This window comes from Colius striatus, chromosome 3 (assembly GCF_028858725.1).
Source record: "Colius striatus isolate bColStr4 chromosome 3, bColStr4.1.hap1, whole genome shotgun sequence".
Lineage (NCBI taxonomy): Eukaryota > Metazoa > Chordata > Aves > Coliiformes > Coliidae > Colius > Colius striatus.
In genome coordinates this window covers 89721980-89743219 of record NC_084761.1, presented here as the reverse complement: position 1 = coordinate 89743219, position 21240 = coordinate 89721980, and the positions used below count along the sequence as shown (strand labels likewise).

The 21240-nt window shown below is 41.2% G+C and overlaps 1 protein-coding gene across 1 annotated transcript in view; it reads left to right on the top strand.

Moving 5' to 3' along the window:
- The first annotated feature begins 599 nt into the window (after window positions 1–599).
- The window catches only part of HGFAC (HGF activator), a 46713-nt gene continuing 26072 nt past the window's right edge, over window positions 600–21240 (top strand). Inside the window, exons 1-7 of the mRNA XM_061993922.1 lie at window positions 600–668; window positions 2179–2233; window positions 4076–4172; window positions 9704–9777; window positions 14222–14335; window positions 16082–16213; window positions 17602–17712. Of these exons, the coding sequence (XP_061849906.1) occupies window positions 603–668; window positions 2179–2233; window positions 4076–4172; window positions 9704–9777; window positions 14222–14335; window positions 16082–16213; window positions 17602–17712 (649 nt within the window). The 5' untranslated portion in view covers window positions 600–602. The remainder of the gene's footprint in view (window positions 669–2178; window positions 2234–4075; window positions 4173–9703; window positions 9778–14221; window positions 14336–16081; window positions 16214–17601; window positions 17713–21240) is intronic.

Below are 21240 nucleotides of genomic sequence, written 5' to 3'. Positions count from 1 at the left end.
ATGTTTTGTCAGAGCAATGTCTGTTTTCTCTCTTTTTAATTTTCTCAATCTGTTGCTGAAAGGCTGCTGTTGTAAGTCACAGCTGGGCAGGTAACCATCTGTTAATGAGTAATTCTTGTGCCTGATATTGACATTGATCTGGTCCATATTTTGCAATGTAATGTCATCTCCTGAGTGGGCTTGCTTGGAGCTCCTTGTCATTGCTATACCATGCTTTTAATTAGCTCGTGAAGGTAAAGAGATGGAAAATGTCTGGATGGTAAATCATCTCTGATTACAAGCAACATTAGATCAGCTGCTCTGGAGGTCCTCTTCAATGCTTGCTGAGGACACTGACCATCATCTCTGAGGGTCAGGCACTTTGTAAACTTTTCACTCCCTGTGGTTTAGGGATAATATCTCTCTACATGGCATTCCCATCTAGCCACAAAGATATTAATGATTAACAATGATAACAGCTCTGCTTACTTAGAAATCTAAAATACCCTAAAGTCAAGTGAATCGCAGTCCCTTGCGAAAGCTTTGCTCATTTACACTCCTGCTTCAGCCCAGCCCTGGAAGTTTCCCTCTGACAGTAAAACCTTTGAGAGAGGAGAGCAAAGATGAAAGTCTGTGCTCCTTTCATTGTTGTCTTGGCTCTAACTCTGAGCAGCGACTGTGCAAAGATGGTAAGTCTGATTCTTCTGTTTTGGAGTGGTGGATCACCTACGTACTGGCTGGCAGGACAATATTTCCTTGGGGTTGGATGAGTGAAGCTGCAACCCTGACTGAAAGGAAGAGTGCTTCAAAGGAAAAACAGAAGGGATTTATTAGATGAAGGCTCACAGCAGTGCTGACTAAGAGGGTGGCTGCAGGATAACTGGTCCCATACATATCTGCATTTAAATAAATTGCTTGTATTGGTGCCCTGATAGGGAGGATGAACTAGAGGCAAGGAAGTACCGCAAAAAATGAAATACTTTGAAAATGCATCCCAGGAATGTGTTGACAGAAACATTAGAAGAGACTACAACCCCACCAGACTTTACTGCTACCAAGCCACTGAAGTGCCATCTCCGTTTCGAACCTCTCCCTGTTCTGGTGTGATGCCTTTTGGTGTTTTCATTGTGTGTTTTGTGTATTTTTATGGTATATCTGCAGGGCACCTACAGCACTGCTGAGTGTGGCCATGAGGGTTTGACTTTGCTAGTTTGCTTAAATCTCACCGCAGCTTGACATCCACCGTGGACCAGCAGCAGAGCTAATAGTCTAGTCTGCCAGTTGTATGACTCTGTGATTAGCATTATTTCACTAGGCAGGTTAAAACTAGCTCAGATATACTTAAATGGTGTTATAATCCTACCCATCCCAGTGAAATACAGAAGTATCTCTTTAGATATTGCAAATGGGAGCAGAGAGAAATATTCATGGTGCCTAGGAAATGATCAGCCCTGGCTGATGCTATTAGAGACTGCCTGGCAGAGTCAGTTCAGAGTGCAAAAACTATTTCTTCCTCAGAACTGTTCAAGCCCTCCCTGTATATCTTAGCAAAAACTTTACATTACCCCTTTCTTGTGTCCCCTACCCAGCAAGATATCCAGCAGGATCCACGTTCATGATGTGCTGTTTCTTTAGCTGCTTCTGTGACACTTTTATTTTGCTATAGTTAATCTGTCAGCACCTTTGGTGGCAACAGCACTTTATGTGCATTTCCTTTTTTTTTATTATTCCCTGTGGCTTAAAATGGGCTCAGCCTTTGCCTGCTGATCAGGGAACCCATAGGAAGTAGAGGTTGCTTTTTTTAACTGATGCCCTGGGGGATACAGCTAAATGGCAGGAAAAGTCAAATGCTGGGATATGATTTGTAACTGTGAACTGGTCCCAGAATCCATACATGCTTCATGCTGAGAGAAACAGGAGACGTGTGTCTTGGCAACAGAAAGATAGAATGGAGCAGAGTTTTGGCCTTATTTGTGCTGTGCTGGGTTTTCCTGGTTTAACAGAGACCTTTCACGAGTCTGTTTATATACTCTCACCACTCTGTGCCCCAGCAAAAATCCCTTGCACATACTGAGATCTTTGCAGAAACACTGGGATAAATAAGATTTCAAGACACCCTGGAAAGAACATTTGTCTTAATAGAATGATTCCCAGAGTGAGTTTGTGTCTCCAATCCACATTCTTTTTTTCTCTTTGTAGCACCACAAATCTGAGGCAGGAAGAGGCTCAAAACATGAGTTCACTCACCCACAAGGTACAAAGTCAAATCCAATAGGTTTCATGACAGTAAGAATGATCTGTCTGTCTGTATCCATGCTGTGCAAGTCAGTAGTAAGCCTGTCTTTGTTTCAACATGAATAAGGATTATAGAATGGTCATGCTAATATTAATTCCTGTGTAGAGGGGAATTTGGGATTAGCTCAGGAATATCAGGTAATTTTCCTTCAGGTGTGGATTAATGGGAAAGTGATGATGGGATTTCAATTCATCTCAGCTGGTGTGGCATAAATTCTCTCATAACATGGTGTGGCTGCAGATGCACAACTCTATTTTAATCAGAGCTGGGTCTGCCCTGCAACTTTAAAGTGTATAACCTCTTTGTATATAAGTTCAGTTTCTGCCACAGCCCTTGATCTCTCTGTCAGAGATGGATTTGAGCCTCATGTGATTTTCTGGGCTGCATTGGTTTGACGGCACCTAAACAGACAGACACCCTGGCTATGTGCCACCATGGCAAAATTCCATTTTTCAAGCTTTTATTGTCCTGTGCTTTTGCTGTTAAGAAGTATATGAATCAGGCCATCAGTAGTGCCTTTGTGTCTTAGAACAGTTTCATAATACTTTGGGATGCAAGATACCTTCTGAATGGATACACTTTTATTGCTGCCCTAACTGTTTTTTAACAGGAGGTATCAGATAGACAAAGCAAAGATCTGAACATTTGCTTAATTAGTTCAGACAATGGAAACCAGCCTTGAAAACGGATAGCAGAGGGCCTGGCAGTGGCTATTTTGTATTGACAGATAAGGAGACAGTTAGGACAGTTAGTGACTGTAATTCCAATCAGTTAAGAGGGGTTTGGACCACAATGACAGGTTCTTTTTTTTTATATCGTTGATAACTGGCCTCAGCAGTTCTTTGAGATGATGAGTCTGGGCTTGTGAGGGTTAACAAATAATGAAAAGATGTGCAGGAGCCCCAGGCATCATGGAATGGGTAAGCTCTGGATAAGCAGCAGTTGTATATTGTCACTGAGAGCAGGAAATGTGCTGCCAGCTCAGTTGTATGCCTCATTTCTCTCCTACAGCAGTGGCTGGTTTCCCATTCATGCTTCCGGATCTCAAAAGTGATTGCTGTTAACTTAGTGGTTAAGTAAGCTCTGACAGTTTTCCATTGTCTTATTTATCTTCAGTCTTTCTCATACCCTAGACTCATCTTGAAGGATTTTTTCTGCTAGGGTCCCACTAGCCTTCCTTAAACTCCCACCACTCATCCTTAGACTGCCATCACTGATGCGGTGAGCGTAAAAATCTTGCCCTTTTTAGACATTGGTCACAAAAATTTCTCCTCACTTATATGGAATTTGCTTATCCCAGAGAGAAGGTGGTATGATCAAAATTGTCTGTCTTCCCTCAACCTTTAAAATCTTCTTTCTCCCGTCTGTTTCTGTTTCAGTTTTTACTATCTGGTGCTTTAATTGTTTTAAACAGATGTTAGAATGTGATATGGAGCCTGAAAGGATATTACTTCAGAAATCAATGTAATATGCTATTGCAATACTACATAATTAGAAATAATTGCAATTAATGAACATAATTGACATTTGCTGTACCAGAAATTGCAATATATTTTTGAACTGGAATGATCTGAGAACTTTAAGCTGCTGCTGAGCCTGTCAGTCTTTGTTGATTTAGTCATTATACGGGATTTTAAATCCCTTCTTGTGAACCAGAAGTTGCAGAGAAACAGAGTTCAAAGTACAGTTGAAAAACTCGAAGATATCTGTCTTCATAATTTCATATAGTAAAATATAATATATATACACCTGTGGGTTGGTGTTCAGCTGCATGATGAGTTTTTTATTCTTGCATTTCAGTGTTTACGGAGGATGGAAATTTATGCAAATTTCCTTTCCGGTACGGTGGAAGGTTTTATCACTCATGTTTATCAAATCTATTTTCCAGAAAGAAATGGTAAGTTAACATTGCTCATAAATGAAGACAGCATTCAAATGAAAATGTCATCCATTTGGTGCTTTATGTTGTTTTTAGGCTCATAAACTTGAGCTTGATGTCACACCCAAGAAGAGCCACACGGTTCTCCTGCTTATAGACGTGGTGCTCAGGTCGAAACATGCTCAGAGGGGAGGGAACCCAGGCACAGGGTCTCCAAGGCCACAGAAAGCTCAAGAACTACAGAAATGTTTCCTCCTTGGCCTTCATATTGGATCTGCAACTTACACGATTGACAAGAGTTTGTATAGAATGGCAGGATTGATGAAAAAGCCTGATAAAACCCCTCTGCTGACAGAGAAAGGAGAGAAACAGTATCAGTAGGGGATGATGCTCAGTTGAAGAATTGTTTGTGTGGGACACACTTGTACTGCAGCAGAGGCCACATGACTTTGGGGGAAAGGTGGGATTTTTTTCCCTATCCTGTCTCTAATTTCTATCCTCATTGGCTTCAGGACCCTTTGTGGATAGTACTAAGAGGTGAAGTATTACTCCTGCTTATTGGGTAATGATTTATTCTACTAGTGTGTTTAAGGCCAGGTTTCACTATTTTGGTCAAAGGTTATTCTTTCATGTAAGCAGAAGTTGTTAAAAGCATTCATTATTCATTTTGGGGTAGGGGCAGTCAGGTGGGAGCCCTTCCACAGCAAGCACTGGATAAGACTAACTCTGCAAATAAACCTACCTACTGAGCATATATTAACAGAAATCAAAGGCAACAGGGAATATGGAGGTACCAGCAATGTGAAAATATATGCAGAGATGAGCTGTGTTGAAGGCAAATACTTGCATCTTTTCAGGGTGAAGAGAGTATTTTATAGAGCTTCTCTTATTCACTCATGCAAGGCAAAACTATCATTTTTTATACTGGACTGTCTAATGTTTTCATGATCTGTATCATCTTTCTGATGGCACATCTGTTTCCAGTGCTGGTGTAATGTAAGCAACACAACCCATACCTTCTTATACAAACAGACATAAGGCTTCAGACTGGGAGACAGCTTCTGAATTTCCCCAATGTCCATAGATACAATCCAGATAAGAAAAGCCTGAAGAAACAAGAATTCTAGAGTATCTTAACTGAAGGAAGGGAACTGGAATAATTTTTCAGTTTGGATCCTGTTTTTGATGAACTGTATATTTAGACCCACTTAATTTTACTCAAAGCTTAAGATTGAACCTGTTAATACATGACACTCTGTGTATTTGTTTTCAGCCAGTTAGGCCACAGAAGTGGAAAAAAAAATGGAAAACCCCATGGATGGATGGGATCCAAGGGTAGAGTGCACTTTAGAGCCGACCTTGGACAACTTGCTCTTATGCTTCCGATTTTTAAAACACCATTTACAAGCAGGGAGACAAGGAGGAGGAAACAGCTGGAGCTGTTTCATTTTGACAGGTCATTTCACCCCATATCTGACCTTCTGGCCAGTGTTTACTCTTCTTTCATAAGTTAAAAGCAACCTAATGTGTGACTTCAGGCACAGAGATGCCAGGAAAAGAGCCTTGAATAGCAGTTGGGAAACATGCTCTGTGCATTTTTGTGTGACTTGGCACTAGCCCATGCTGGAGTGGTGCTGAATAACTGATCCCAGGGGACCTGACAGGCAGCAGGTGGGGGCAAGGCTTGTGTCCTTCCTGATCCTGCCTGTCTGTGAACTGCTAGTAAGGATAGAGATGATGGGAGGCAGGATGCCGCCTGCACCTTTAGGACTAAACCCAAGGGGACCAGACCAGGGGAGTGCTGGATTATGCACTTAATGAGCCCATGTCCTTAGTCCTCAAGTCTTACTTTAAGGCAAGACTACAGGCAGGACTCAATAGTGTGAGCCAAAGCCCGTTCAAATTTGCTTTAATTTTGTTATATATTTTTTCATGCTACATATGCCACAGATACTATGTGCTACGTCATTGTATGAAGTTCAATAGAAAGACAGTCCTGCAGAAAGCATTTAAGAGCAATGTCTGAATAAAAAGCTACATATCTCATTTATGAAAGCTATGGTGTTATTTCAAAGGGGTAAATGTGTAAGGCAACTAGACATGACCTTGTCCATACACAACATTAAAAACAGAGTCCTGACCATAGAAAGCTGTTCCTGCTTACTCTGAGAGCAACAAACAAGTTGTGTCTTTATAAATATTTATCAAAAACACAGGAAAGAAGACAAAATAATTGCAGTATTCAAATAACAAACTGCATTTGACAGCATCCTGTATTGCTTTCCCCTGTAATTATAATCTATTTTCACAGATAAATTACTATTTAGAGGTCTCTTACCAGATACTAAAGATATCATGTAAATTTATGTTTTGTGTTGAAGAGAAAAAATTAGCTGGAACTATTGCTAAAGTTCATTAATACCTCTGGAAACACTGAACAGTGTAGGCACAGAAACTTGAGGATGCAATGGACACTTGTGAGAGCAAATGGAGAGGATGGTCTGAATTGCAACCCAACTGTGGCTGCAGAGATGCTGTCAGTGCCCTGCTTCCCTGTCCCATGATGGGACAGTTGCCTTGAGATACTGCTCAAAGGAAATGGCAGAAGCAGACTGTGGCTCAGATTTTGGATATGAAATGGAAAGTGTCAACTCATACCCTGGAAAAACCTCATTGTGTGCTCGAGTGATGATCTCTAAAGGTCCCTTCCAACCCTACCATTCTATGATTCTATGTGTGGGTCCCTGTTGTACCAGACTGCAAAGGTGGGCTTAGGAAGGACACAATCCTAACACTTTCCCTGGAAACAGGAAGATTTGATACTTTGTCCACAGATAGAAAACCGTGCAAAGAAAGGCTTTTTGGCCAGATGGATTACAAACTGGAGAGTTTATGTCAGTTCTGGAAATGAGAAGGACGTGGGGTGAGCCAGGAGACACCAAGCATCAGGCTCTGGATTTTGCTGGTGGTGGTGGTTCTTATGGTGTTGTTAGGCAACGTCTGGCCATCTCTTGTGATCAGGACACCTAGAAAGGTCTGAGGAAACCTTCAGGCCCCAAACATGGTGACAACACCAGGTGTAATGGCAAAGCTCTTTCCTTCCACCAGACTGGCTCTGCTCTGAGGCTTTGCATGTCCTACAAAACATCCAAAATTGTGTGCTTTCCATTTATCCTGCCTACCAGTTAGACCTCATCTGTGGTACTCCATTTTATCCACCTTTACCCAGGCTGTTTACCATGCATGAGTGTAAAACATTGTTTAAATCAGTCTCTACCAGTGAACTTTCCTGGTGTAATTAATTCAGTATCAATGTCTTTGCATTTTCACTTATTTATTAACAATTTTACGTGACAGTCTGATGTAAAGACATTTGTTATCTTCTATATCTAGAGAGTAGGCCCATTTACAAGTAGCACAAAGAAATAATAAGCCTGTTTGGTGTGGATGTTGGAGGTAACATCCCATGAGACCAAGATGTCTTTAGATTTTTGGTAAGGCTTCCAGGAAAGAAGAGACTTTAAAAAGAAAAGGAGAGAAACTGGTAAAGTAGCTTTGAGGGCGCTCTGAGCTTCTCCCAAGTGATGAGAAGAAAATGTGGTAGAAAATGTAAAAGGATTCTGTGAATGTGCAGGAAGCCTGGCACTTGAGGATGCATCCTGGCATCACAAGGGGGGACCAACATCTTCATAGTCACTGTGAAGTGATAGGGAAGCAGAGGGCTCATTGTGAAGAGCATTGGATGGGAGGATCAGTGAGCTGTGGAAAGCTGGTGGAAGAAGCCTCTGTCAGGGTCTCTGATGACCAAAAACATGTATGAGGGGAATATTTGAATTCTCCATTTGCTTAAAGCATGGCTGATACTGGACACACTCCAGGGAGTATTAATTTGCATATAAATTGCTTTTTTTTCCCCTAATGATCCAAATTTGCTTGAATTCTTGAGATATGTTTGGGGTCTTTTCTGTTTGCTTCTCCCACGCAGCTCAGTGTAATGTTGCTCTGCTAAATCAATAATTAGTTTGTCTAACTTGGATTCTCCATAACCATCATGGGCAAATGAAGTGTTCAGTCAAGGATGGTTTTGCCAACAACAACACAAGCAGTGCACCTCTGAGAACTACTTTTAACTTCTTCCTCACCTCAATCCTCATGTGTAGTAGTGTAATAGAGCATCCTTTAAAAAAGTGTGAACCACTTCCCACTGAAGGAGCACAGAGAAATTTCCATTAACTCCCAGCAGAGTTCTATGGGCCTCAATGCCTGTGAGAAAACAGCCTCTTTAAGAACACATCAAGTTAATCTGCACTAGAATACCAAGCACCTTTCTTTTTGTACACCTTATGTAATTGAGGTCATCAAACTTAATATGTGTGGCCTATTCAGATGCTCGTAGGAACTGAAGCATTTAAAATACCCCATAGCATCTAATTAAGAAGGAGAGTAAGGCAGTTAAAATGGCAGATGTGCTCTACAATAGCATTTCAAACCAACTTGTGACGTCCTAGGCTGAAAAAATATTTAATAATACAAATTTTCAAGGTATGATAAAGCCATATATAATAAAAATGGATAATCTGGCATGCTGAGGACAGAAAAAAAGCATTCTTCCCATGTTGCATAGGCACTTGTTTTCCTGTGTAGTGGCAGTTGGTATTAATTATGCTGCCTTAGAACTGGTTTGAGAGGACATTTCAGTGGATGCAATGTGGACCTCCAAAGTTCACCTTTGATTCAGTCCCATACTCCCTATGTGGCCTTGGAGAAGCTCATAAGTCTGCTCTGCAAATGGAGAATAGCAGCTTAATGCTCCTTAGAGTACTATGAGCCTGATAACAGACTGATGAGGGCAAGGAAAGTATGTTGATAAGAGTTGTCAAAGCGTCTCAGTAGGATTCCCACAGGCAGTGTGGCACACAGGATTCAGCCGGCTGCTCTGCAAAAAGGAGAGAAGAGGTTTTATCTGTGCATTTGGAAATCACCCTGTGTCACTTATTTCCTCATTTTGTCTGGCAAGTTAAAAAATAGAAATATTTTAAAGGAACTGAGTACAAAATACTTTTGCTGCTGAAAGCCAGGAAAAAGTCCCTCTGCAGACAGTCTCCCGCTTCCACAGATTATTAAAGGAAATGACAGGCATTAATGTCAATTATTAAAGTAAATGACAGGCATAAAAAATGGTTGGGTTCTGGTTTGCTTCTTTTGTAATGAATAAAGGAAGCATAACTTATTTGCTTTGGTTTTAGTTTTGGTTTTAGAAATAAGGTTGTGGGTTTTTTTCCGGAGGATTCATTGGAGATGTCAGCTCCTGCTTCTGTATCATTCTGTATCTGTATTTTGTTTGAGAGAAATAGGGCAGAGCGACTTTAATCCCTCCCCTCAAAAAAAAGCAGCATATTTCTCCTCTGGTGTTAATTTGAATGAAACAGATGTTAATTAGGAAAAAAAAATGAATTTCCAGGTTGCCAAAGAATGAAGGCCACACAATTAAAGTGCAAATGCCTGCGTTGTTCAAAGCTGCACTAAACTGCACCTTTAATTCTTTGCAGGTGTTCAACAACACATAACTATGACCGGGACAGGAGATGGGGACACTGTGCTTTGTTCCCAATAGACTTTTCAGGTAAGGTGAGACATTGCTGAGTTGCTCCAGACACCCACTCCTGTTTTGCCGCCTGCAGTAAGGAGGGATGATGCCCTCAGTGCTGCTTTAATTTGGTGTACACAGAACAAGCCTTCACATTAGTTGTTTCCACAATCTCTCTGTGACTCTGCATAACCAGACTGTGAATATAACACAGCCTTTAATTGACCCTCTATTGACTAACTCGGAATTATGGTAATGCCAACATGGAAATCTGAGCTCTTTTCTGGAGCTGAGCACAGAGGTGGTCATCTTCTGTCTCATGACTTGGATGTGGCTTTTAGTTTTCCATTCATATAAGCAGCTACATTTTCTGGTCTCTTTGACCAGTTAATTTTTTACAAGCTGTTGAAGCACTTTACACCTTGTACAACACACGACCATCCCTTCCAGCTGTCCTTCCTTGAGATCTCAGGATAAATAGCAGACCTTCCAAACCAGAGAAGACAAGAGGACAGATGCATTCATTGCAGGAGTGCTGAGGGACAGTGAGATTGTTACTTAGCTGAGCAATGCTATGGCTTCACGTGGTCACCACATTTCAGTGCTACAATGACCTCATTGTGAAAGTCTGCCTCAAACAGGAAGCCAAAGTCTGTGGCAAACTGTTCCCATATAAGTCACTTTAATTGACACACTGGGTGAAAGCATCACATCCTAAACGCTTTGGTGAGGAAGACACATCTCTGGCCCCAACAGTACCTTGATGGCTAGCACTTGCTTGTCTCTGTAAGGAATGTGTGTATCTAATTCTCAGTTTATCCAGTGACTGACAAGTGCTGAAAAATCAGGGGTTTCACTGGTCAGCCTTGATACCCCCGAGGTTTTTTGAATCTGTGCCTAAATGCTGACCACGTTCCTCTTTTCTCCTTCACACTACTTGCAAACGTGACCTGTCTTGTTTAGTCTGCAGAATATGACCAGATACTCTCAGATGTTTGCTTCACACTTTCCAATGAAGTACATTTTCTGTGATCCCCTTGCAGGGAGTTCTCTGTCATGTCAGAAGACTCATTGCCAAACTGATTACAATCTACCAGAAAGCTTGAAAAGCCAATGTTAGCTGAGTCATGCTGAGTCTAAAATTAAGCAGTGCACAGCATTAGCATTTTAAACTTAACAACTTTAAATTATTTTCCAGCCTGGCTTTAAATCAGATTAACAGTAGATCAGAAACAAATGACCCAGCCCTGAAACAAGCAGCAATGCATGTGCCTTTGTAATGTGAGTAGGTCAGACATGAAGGTAGACTTTAGAGGTGGTTCATGCTTACAAGAGCCAAGTTATGGTGGCTGCACTGACTTATTCATGAGTGCCCTCCCAGAGCTTAAATTGTTGGAAGCGGTAACTCATGACTACTTTAATCCTCTCTTGAAACATTGACTGTCACGGTGTTGTCTGTCTGACTCAAGAAGGCTTTTCCAGTAGCTGAAGAAGGAGCTCTGTAAGCCAAGAATTGCATTTCTGTGGGTGTATTGTGCCATCTCTGTCCCTCACTCAGCCCATCACCATGGCCCTACCAGGCCCACAAGCAGCCGCCTCTGCAGGGAACTGGATGCCTGCAAGCCTTTTTCTGCTTTCTGAATCATTTTTGTCCATTACCCACTACAGCTTTGGTTAGGTGGTTTGCAACAAGAAAGCCACTCTGTCTGCCTGCCCCTCACTGAAAGGTATTGCTGTCAATATCAATGCCAACCCTAGTGCCAGTGAGGGCTTGCCCTGGCTGTTGTTTCTTCTCCAGAAAACAAGAGTCATATGTGTGAGAGAGGAAAGGAAACAGAAAAAAAAGGATAGAGTTAGCTGGAAGAGATCACTGCTGTTACAAAGAAAAGACAGGAAAATGTGAGAAGAGAGTATCCTTTGTCCATGAAAGATTGGTGAGAAGTGTGTGAACTGGGATCAGGGGGACCTGCTTGAAAGCAAATGCTGAAGCAAAAACTCTCACTAGGCTAAGAACACCATGTGTACATGGGGAGTCGACCTGAAACCTTTGGAGCTGCTTGCAAATTAGTGTTAAGCAAGTGTTGGAGGCACTGATCCAGAAAAACACATCTGCCAAATTCAAGAGGAACTGTAATCAAAGTGTTTAGCTTTAGGATGAAGTGCAGCTCAGGTGTGAAGGGTCTGCTGGAGGGAGATGTTAGTACTGCACTGTACAGAGCCAGAGCTCACCATAACAACACCCAAGGGGCTTGTTCAACCCCCTAGACGAAATCTGTTGGAGCTTCAGGTTTCCAGAACATACTCCACTCCTGCCTAGGAGATGTCTGTGGAGACTATGTGTAGTATCTGCCCAATGTGAGCCCTTTGTATGTGTGGGCCAACTGGGCTGTGAGTGTGTAGTTCATATATATATATATATATATATATATATGTATATATATAGATACACATGCACAAAAGTGAAATGTCCCTATGTGTGAGACTTACAGATCTTGGGCAGTCTGCTAGGACTACTGCTCTGAATGTCTGTAAATCTTGGACAAATAGCCAAAACCTCAGGGGGGTGCCAGACAGTGAGGTTTTTTTAAGAGCTGTTTGGACTGGTATGGAAAGAAGAAGTAGAGTGGTGTGGGCTGTGCAGGCAGGAGGAAGAGGCATCATCGCAGGAGGGTCTCTGGGGAAGAGCAATGCTGGTTCTGGGAAAGGTGGGTGGCAGAAACAGAGAGTCTTTTGTGGGAACATATGGGTGGAAAAGTGAGACAAATCTACTGCTTGTTCAGCAGAGCCTCAGAGAGGTGAAGCTGAAGTCAAGGTGATTGTTAGCAAGCACAAAGTTTTTTACCCATGAGGATGGGGAGATACTGTTGGGTAACTTTAGATATTGTCTGAGCAGGCAGGGACTTGGCACTCCCTAGTTACTGGATAGCTAATGGTAGGCAGGATTCCCTGCAGGGAACTGTGGTGTGTTCATGTGTTCGTGAGCAGAAGGTGCAGAGAGGGATGCAGTACACCCCAGGGAGGTCAGACTGTAGTAATGAGTGAGATGTAGTGAGGGACTCCACCTGGGAAAGAAATGGATGACTGGAAGTGCTTTTTGCAGATTTAACATGAATACAAGAAGTGAATTGAGCACTACCTGCTGTACCAAATGATGGCTTGGAGATCAAGCCATGGTTTGGATGTAACAGGAATCGGAAATACAGGTTTTTCCTTTGAGGAAATATTACACCACTAAATGTTTCACAACTATCAAACAGCAGGAACAGTAAGAACGTCACCGCCTTTAACGGCTTTCTCTTGATGTTATCCTGGAGTGAAACTATCAGTGAATACACCCAGACCTGCTCTGTGATATCAATTACATCATTCTATTCTGAAGTAAATATTTTTATCCTTGCAGGAAAATCTCACATTTACACTGCTGCAGCAAACTTCTGGATGTACCTTTTGTGCTTTACTTGAACCCTATATGTGGGTGCTTGTTTTTGTCTATGTTCCGTCCTGTGTTTAGGATCCCAGTCTCTAGGAGTGTGTTTAGGAGCACCTGGAGTGAATAACTCAACAGTTTCCCTTCTCAGAGTTTGACCAGCATTAAAAATGAAGATTCTAGTGCAGATAAATTGTTCATCCAGTGCTACAGCAAATGTAAAATATGATGTTGGTTAACTTCAGGGGAGATATATCCCTTGACACTGCCTGAAATCAGGAACATAGTCTGGACAGCTTACAACTTTCGCATTGCAGGTTGTCAAGTAAATCCTCTACAGCAGGAATTAGAGGGCTGTCCTGACACATCCCCTCCTCATAATATTTTCTCATGATTTAGAAGGTTTTTTAGGAAACAGAGATATACTAGGCTGGTCTTTTTAAATCTTGCTTGGCCTAGTTTACTTGGATGTGCCTTTCTTTTGCTTTACAGTTTTTTCCTTTGTTCCAGCTGTCCATTAGTTTTAGACATAATCCAAAAATCCATAGCAAATTGTTCCGTCGAGGGTTGTCCTTTGTGCAGTTTGAAAGGGAGATCCATAATCCCAGGCAGTGATGTTGAAATGCGAAGCATGCGCGGCAGGAATGCGGGCAGAGGCAGAGCTGCAGCCTTCCTCCCCACTGCAAAGGCACAGCTCCATCTTGTGGGCATTGATCCCATCTTCTTCCTCACCACAACAGAACCTCTGTCAACTTCATGTCAGCCTGGACCTACCACCTAAGGACAAGTTATTCTAGGGGAGAAGGTTCAACTTTTCTTCAGTATAGTGATTTACTACACGGTTTAAAAAAACTAGTTAAACATAGCTGCAATGCATCCAGAAAGAAATCCAATGTAATTTGACTGGATAAACTTTGTTTTATGTTAATAAGTGGAATTAAAACCAGCATGCATTGAAACAAAATGGTTCATGTAACCAAGCCAGCGTCTACCACAACAAAGCACAGCTTATCTGGCACCTATTAACAACAGTTTCTTATGTTGTCTGTCTAGATCAGTGTGCAAACAACCCTTGCCAAAATGGAGGGACCTGTTCTCTCACTCATGGCCATAGGATGTATCACTGTACCTGTCCTGAGGAATTCACGGGCAAGGACTGTCAGATGAGTAAGTATCTTCTTTCATCAGTGTTACATGAAATACAGGCAGTAAGCAGAGCTCTTTAATGTTTACTTAATGAAAAGGTAGTGCTGTTGTGATGGGAGAGACCACTGCAGCACAAATGTTTATGTAGGCGGATTTCCAAACAGTTATGACAGGCAATCCATTACTGACAGGACAGCTGAAAATAGCTTGATTATACAATTATAAATCCAAGCATGTTCTGAGACAGGGAGGTATTAAGCTATGGGAAACACAAAGAGCCTCTTCCCCTCCCTTTGCTGTTTTTAAGATTAAAATATCCCTTGCATGTTTGGAAATTACTAATAATATCATCTAGTAGGTAGGGCAGAGAGACATGAAAAAGCACTAACATTTCAAATGATGCCTTAGTCCTCTTGTATATGCACTCATGAGTCTCTTGCAACTTTTCCTGTGATGTCAGCTTTGCACCTGGGCAGCCACTCCACCTTCAGGGTAGTCATTTTCAAAGCAGGAGAGACAAAGTGGGCAATTTTTCCAGTTTTACAATGATGACACTACCAATTTACTGCAGGTCAAGCAAAGAATTTGGTTTTTAAACTAAGAGTTTTCAATAGTATTTGCTGTTGTTTAATGAAGGCTTTTCATAGAATCAGAATCATTTAGATTGGAAAAGACCCTTAAGATCATCGACTCCAACCACTATTCTGGCCAAGAAGGCCAATGGCATGCTGGGGAGCATTAAGAAGAATGTGGCCAGTAGGTCAAGGGATATTCTTTTCCTCTTCTACTCTGCCCTGGTGAGGCCTCATCTGGAGTCCTGTGTTCAATTCTGGGCTCCCCAGCTCAAGAGAAACAGGCTGGAGAGAATCCAGCTGAGACCTACCAAGATGATGAGGGAACTGAAACATCTCTCTTATGAAGCAAGACCTGGGGCTATTTAGCCTGGAGAAGAGAAGACTGAGAGGGGATCTTATCAACACTCATAAATACCTAAAGGATGATTATCGAGAGGGTGAGGACAGGGTTTTTTCTGTAATCCCCAGTGACAGAACTGGTAATGGGCACAAGGTGGAACACAGGAAGCTCCACTCAAACATGAGGAGAAACTTCTTTGCTGTGAGTGTGAGGGAGCTCTGGCACAGGCTGCCCAGGCAGGGTGTGGAGTTTTCTTCTCTGGAGGCTTTCAAACTCACTTGGACATGTTCCTGTGCCCCTTGATCAAGGGGAACCTGCTTTAGCAGTGGGTTGGACTGGATGTTCTCTAAAGGTCCCTTCCAACCTTGACCACTCTGTTGATTCTGTGATTAACCCAGCACCACCATGTCCATCACTAAATCATGTTTCGTGCATCTCTAGACTCCTCTCCCAACAATAAGCAAACAAGCCCTTTTCAAATCTGTTGCTCCACTGTCTTTAGCACAGCACATCATTTGTGGGTGATGCAGTTACGTGTGACAGACAAGAGTACATACCTCTGATTTAATGGTTTTGTTTTCTGAATTATCTCTTGGAACTGCTTAAGTAATAGTGATGTTGTCATGCTCACAGTACTTTAGGAGATATCCAGCTCTGCCCTGAGAGGCCCTTAGAGCTGCTGCTAAAGTGGCTTAGTGCCTACACAATATAGAGGCTGACTTTCTTGAGAGGCACTGTCAACAAACATATCTGCTAAATAGGCAAAAAGAGCAGGCAATGGTGGAGATTGTGGTATCAATCCTTGCAAGAAATAACCTTGGAATGCTCATGTTGTTTTTTAAACTGTTTCAGAGAAATGTTTTGACAACAATCTCTATGAGTTCTTTGATGTGGGCATGAGCTGGTCAAGAGTCCAACAAGGAGTTGTGGAGCAGTGCACGTGTGTGAACAGCCAGATCGAGTGCAGGAGTGTTGAATACAAAAGTAAGGCATTATTTTTCATTACAGATATTGGCCTGCATGGACTAGGGATAAAAGTCAGTAAGGATATTGAAGCCTGAATGGTGTTATATACAGTGATGCTACTCTTGCAGCTCATGTACCACTGCCACCCCCGTCCCCCTCAAGAGAACACCTTAGCTTTTCCACATATGAGCAGCAATGCTGGCCCAGAACATCATGTCAAAGTGCCCATCCTTATTTGAGGAAGCAATTATATGCATTAAGCTGAATTTTAGGGGCACACCTCAGTGTTTTCTTTGAGAGGGATGCAATCCTGAACTGCAGCATGTAATACAACAAATTATATAGCAGAAGGGGTGAAATTTCTCCTCTGAAACTGTAATGTGCCTGGGGCACACCCTCCTTTTCCCCTGCACACCTACAGTTATTTCACACCGCTGTTTCACCTCTGGATTTTCTTCCCGAGCCTCTTCCACTCTTCAGTTGCCAGCGTGTAAACTCTACCCGCCTCCAGGATCCCATATGCCCTGCATTGACCCCAGAGTCCTCATGATTTTTGGCCTGATATGCTCATTCCTGTCTGGGGTGATGCTTATGCTATGAAGCTGCCTCCTTGGTTTGGGGCTGCCAGGTGGCTGACACAGCTGGCCAGATTGCTGCAGGGCATACACTTTGGATTATTACTTATCTGATGAGGCCAGCACAGCATCTCCCCTTTGGAAGGAGAGATGGTGGAAAGCAAACCATATGGCTCACTTATATATGTGTTCTGGTATGGCTATTCTGTTATTCAGTTTGGCTGACATTTACCCTGCCTAGACTTGCAGTACTGAATGAGCTCCATAAAAGCCCATTGAAATAGACATCTGCTTTTATTCCCACCTTACAATACTGGAAACTAAAGCATGGAGAGTCAGTAGCTTTCTACGACATTGGGAGTTCAAGGGAGATTTGGGAATTTTGGTTGGACTTAATACTTTCAGTCACAGATTCTAGATATTTAACTGAGTTTCCTGCTAGATATGTTGTTATAAGTTTTAAAGCAGCTCAGTGGCAAACCTGGAATTAGTAGAACCCTCTGTACAGAAAGAAGTGCTAATGGCATCACCATCACCACCAGTAATAATACTCACCACCCCCATTTTACCTATTGTTCATTGATAATATTTTTTCAACAGCAAGGCTGACATTATCCAATAAAAGTGAGAACAATGAGACAGACCTCAGTGGGCAGAAATCAGCTGTCTCCTTTTCTTTAATTTATATTAAGTGTGAGTCTGAAATGAGTAAAAAGGGAAAACTTCCTCAAAATGTATATGCATGGAGAAGGTGTACTAAAGGAAGTTAAAATGGACGGATTCTCTTAAACAGTTTGTACTTTTGGTTTGATCTTTGGTTTCTGCTTGTAGGTTGTGCTCACGATCCTTGCATGAATGGTGGTGAATGTAAAATGGTTACCTTCACTGGGAAAATAGTATGTGATTGCAAAGGAAACTATGCAGGAAAGTACTGCAATATTGGTAAGTATAGCAATCTACCATTGGGCAGGGAATTTGGAGCTTTCATTTGGGTGGGAAGCTGGTGTTTTTTTCTTTCATATTGTATTCTACAGACATTTCTGGTGGTAACAGAAGAGTCACACAGAACAAGTGTTTAACATATTCCTCCAGTGTAAAACATAACACAGCCTTCACCACTGAGACCCTGATTCTAAAAATAGTTATTCGTGTCCTTAACTCTACGGCTATTAAGGCACAGATTTTTGGATCCAATTGCTCATGCCCTTAAAAAGAACACGTGCTTCCATTTTGCAGGATCAGTCTCAGAGCTGTACTCTAGTGCAAATGCTTCTCCACAGATCCATGCATCTTATGCTGGCCCCTCGTAAAACAGGTGTTTATGCTCTGTCAAAATCCAGCAGCTGACTGCAGTGGGTAGCATTAGATTGTTGTGGGAAGAAGTCAGAGATAAAATTCATACCCTTTGTTTGGGTTACCTGTACTTCAAATTAAAGCACATTTAGCCCAGTATAACTTATCTAAAAATGATGATCTGTACTGGTGAGCCAGGACAGAGGAATCTGCTTCTTGGTGCTTCTATGTTAGTTCTGTATTTCCTACCACTAAATGGTACATATTTTTTTGACATAATTTTCCTCCAGAAGACTTAATATTTCTTACTGCAGGGGTTAAATCTGCTTGTAAAGCTTACCTACATGCTGAATCCTCAAGTTGTACCAGGGGCTACTTTTCAATTATAGTAGGTTTTAGCCATAAATTATAATAGGCCTTCAGTCATACCAGCCTGTGATCCCATCAACTCACTTGCTATGTCTTTCTGAGTACATAAATCCCAGGGCTCATCAAAATTGAAGATGCGACTCCTAGTAGCTATGGTGGGCATTTAGTTGGTCTGAATGGGTGTTGGGGTAAAAAGCCACAGTAATGAGAACTGGAATTAGTATCTTTTTTGTTATTCTGATGGTTAACAAATGGTGTAGTCATTGATTCAAGCTGGAAAAAAACAAAATCTGTTTGGATGGGCTTGTGACTCTCTTAAGACTTTCACAAGGAGGGATATTGAAGCTCTATTTTTTTGTTCTTAAGTTGCCCTAGAGAGATTTGTCCCAGGCTTTGAGAATGCTGCTGCATGAATATGGGTGAGTCCTAGGCAGGTCTGCATGCTCTCCCTTTCATGTGAAACTGCTTTTCAGAATCCTGTGTCTTTATGAGCTTCCCCTGCCCAAAATTGCAGTGCTGTGCACAAACATCCGCCCGACATGGCCTGGATTATAAATATCAGGATGACAGTGTTATAGCTCTAATACTGGTTTCTGTCTGACTAGCTTAGAACAAGAAATAAGCAGGTGCTCTTTGATTACTTGAAAATAATCAAGCAAACATTTGGTTTGCTCAACAAATGGCTTTAGATACTTAAAATCCATCTGTGTTCAGCTGCCTAACACCCCCACACAAAACAGGAACTGAAGGATTGTGTTTATATGTCAGGGCCTTGCAAACTAGTTTAAAAATGTAAAAAGCTCTTTGCCAGGATTTAGTCATTCTAAATTAATGCAAATAAATTAGTGCTGGGGTCTATAGGCCTGGTGGTATCAGCACATGAGGGCAAAGGCTCGCACAGAACATCATAGAACGGATTTTTAAACTTCTGTTGGATTAAGTCTTTCTTCAGCTCTTCAGTTTGATTCTGTAAGCACAGCTGGCTTTTTTTCTTTGTTTTCCTTTTTACTGTCTTTTATAGTTTCATTGTCTAACAAAAATGAATTGTGAGGTTACCCCTTAAGTCTGAAGAGCATATTATTATAATGCTTCATTCAGAGAAAGTTAAGGATCTCCAAAATGTACATTATGCTCAATTGTTCATTTATAGAGGCAATCTTAAACCCAAGTTGTGAATATTTTTTAAAGAAAACAATCAATTTAATAAACAGCAAGTACCCCTAAATGTTATTGATCTGTTATATATTTGAGCTCTCTGTCTAATCTATCTTGATGTGACACTCACAAATATTAATAAAAGAAGTGCCATCTGAGTCATATCACAAATTTAAGTACCACTGTGACTTGAGCACTGGCAAAGTAGAGGATGACTGAGGAGTAATGTAAGTAGCACGAAATTACTGGGAAATTCTTCTGGTTGACGATTTTCTTAGCAGATGGCTGGACCACTATATTTTATAGACCTTTACCCATTCTCCATGGATTTGTCTAAACCCTTTAGAACTTTTCTGCTTTTCCCTTTCACAGCATGCTGTGTCAAGAAGTTCCAGAACTTAAATAGATATGATGAGAAACAGTATTTTCTATTGTTAGCTCAAAACCCACTGCCTGATAATTTAATTTCCCCCCTTTGAACAGTGAGTAACAGAATAATCATAACTTTTGTGATTTTACAGATACCTATTTATCTGTCCATTAGATCTTTCTTTCTTTGGGAATTACAGGGTCCCTGTCAGGACTCAAAAATCATCTTCTTGCAGTTTTTGAAATTCTCATGCAAACAATCATTATATATATATATGCATATATATTGCCAAGCCATTATCATAATGGCCATGCACCTACTGGCAAATTATGATCTGACTTAAAAAAAAAAGGAGAGATGATAAAAGTAACACAGAAGATATCTATAATAAAGGACATCAATATAAAAAAAAGACAGTTTCTAATATAGACTTTTGTTCTTTGTGGTAATACATTATTTTCTACCCCTTAAAGAAGGAACTTACAGTACTGAAGAAAGGAACTGCCATTTAAATAAATGATCTAACATAATTTGTGCATTAGATTTCAGTGAAGTTTAACTGCAAAAACAATTAGACACATCACCAGCAAATCTCTCCCCAAACAGATGTTGTTTAAAATTGTTCAGTGATCCATTTTAATTGTTTAAATCACAATAATTGCCCTTAAATATGCACTTATTTTTAGAAATAAGGATTTTGTATTAAGAGTAGCTGCATTCACTTTGGAGACAGATTTCTTGTTGATAGAACTCTGAATCCAGGCTTTAGGTGAAGATTCGGAATTAATTATCCAACCATGAGTGGCAGTAGTTATCTTACTGGGCAGAGAAAGTCACGAAAAGCACCCAGACCAATCCACCTTGTTAGGGATAAATGTGAGGAAAAAGTGAAATCTGAGAAGAACGTGAGTGTGACCTTATCTCTGGCTCAAGTTGGTGTAGGAAGTAGAGAGGGATATTTTTGGGACATGTTTAAATTCAGAAATACTTCATTGCAGAGCTTACGACAAACAGTTATAAACATGCAATCATAAAACTAGTTTGCATTTTGTTTCTTTTAACAGTTAGGAACTGTGGTAGAGGTGTTGGGTGAATATAGAGGGAGACATAGCTAAAGAAAGAGAAAGAGCTATTTGTCCAGAGGATGCATAATTCACAATAATACACATTTATGTAGATGTTCAGAGAGTGGTGATCAATGGGGCAGGGTCTAGTTGGAGGCCTGTATCTAGTGGAATCTCTCAGGGGTCGGTGCTAGGACCAGTAGTGTTCAATGTACTCAT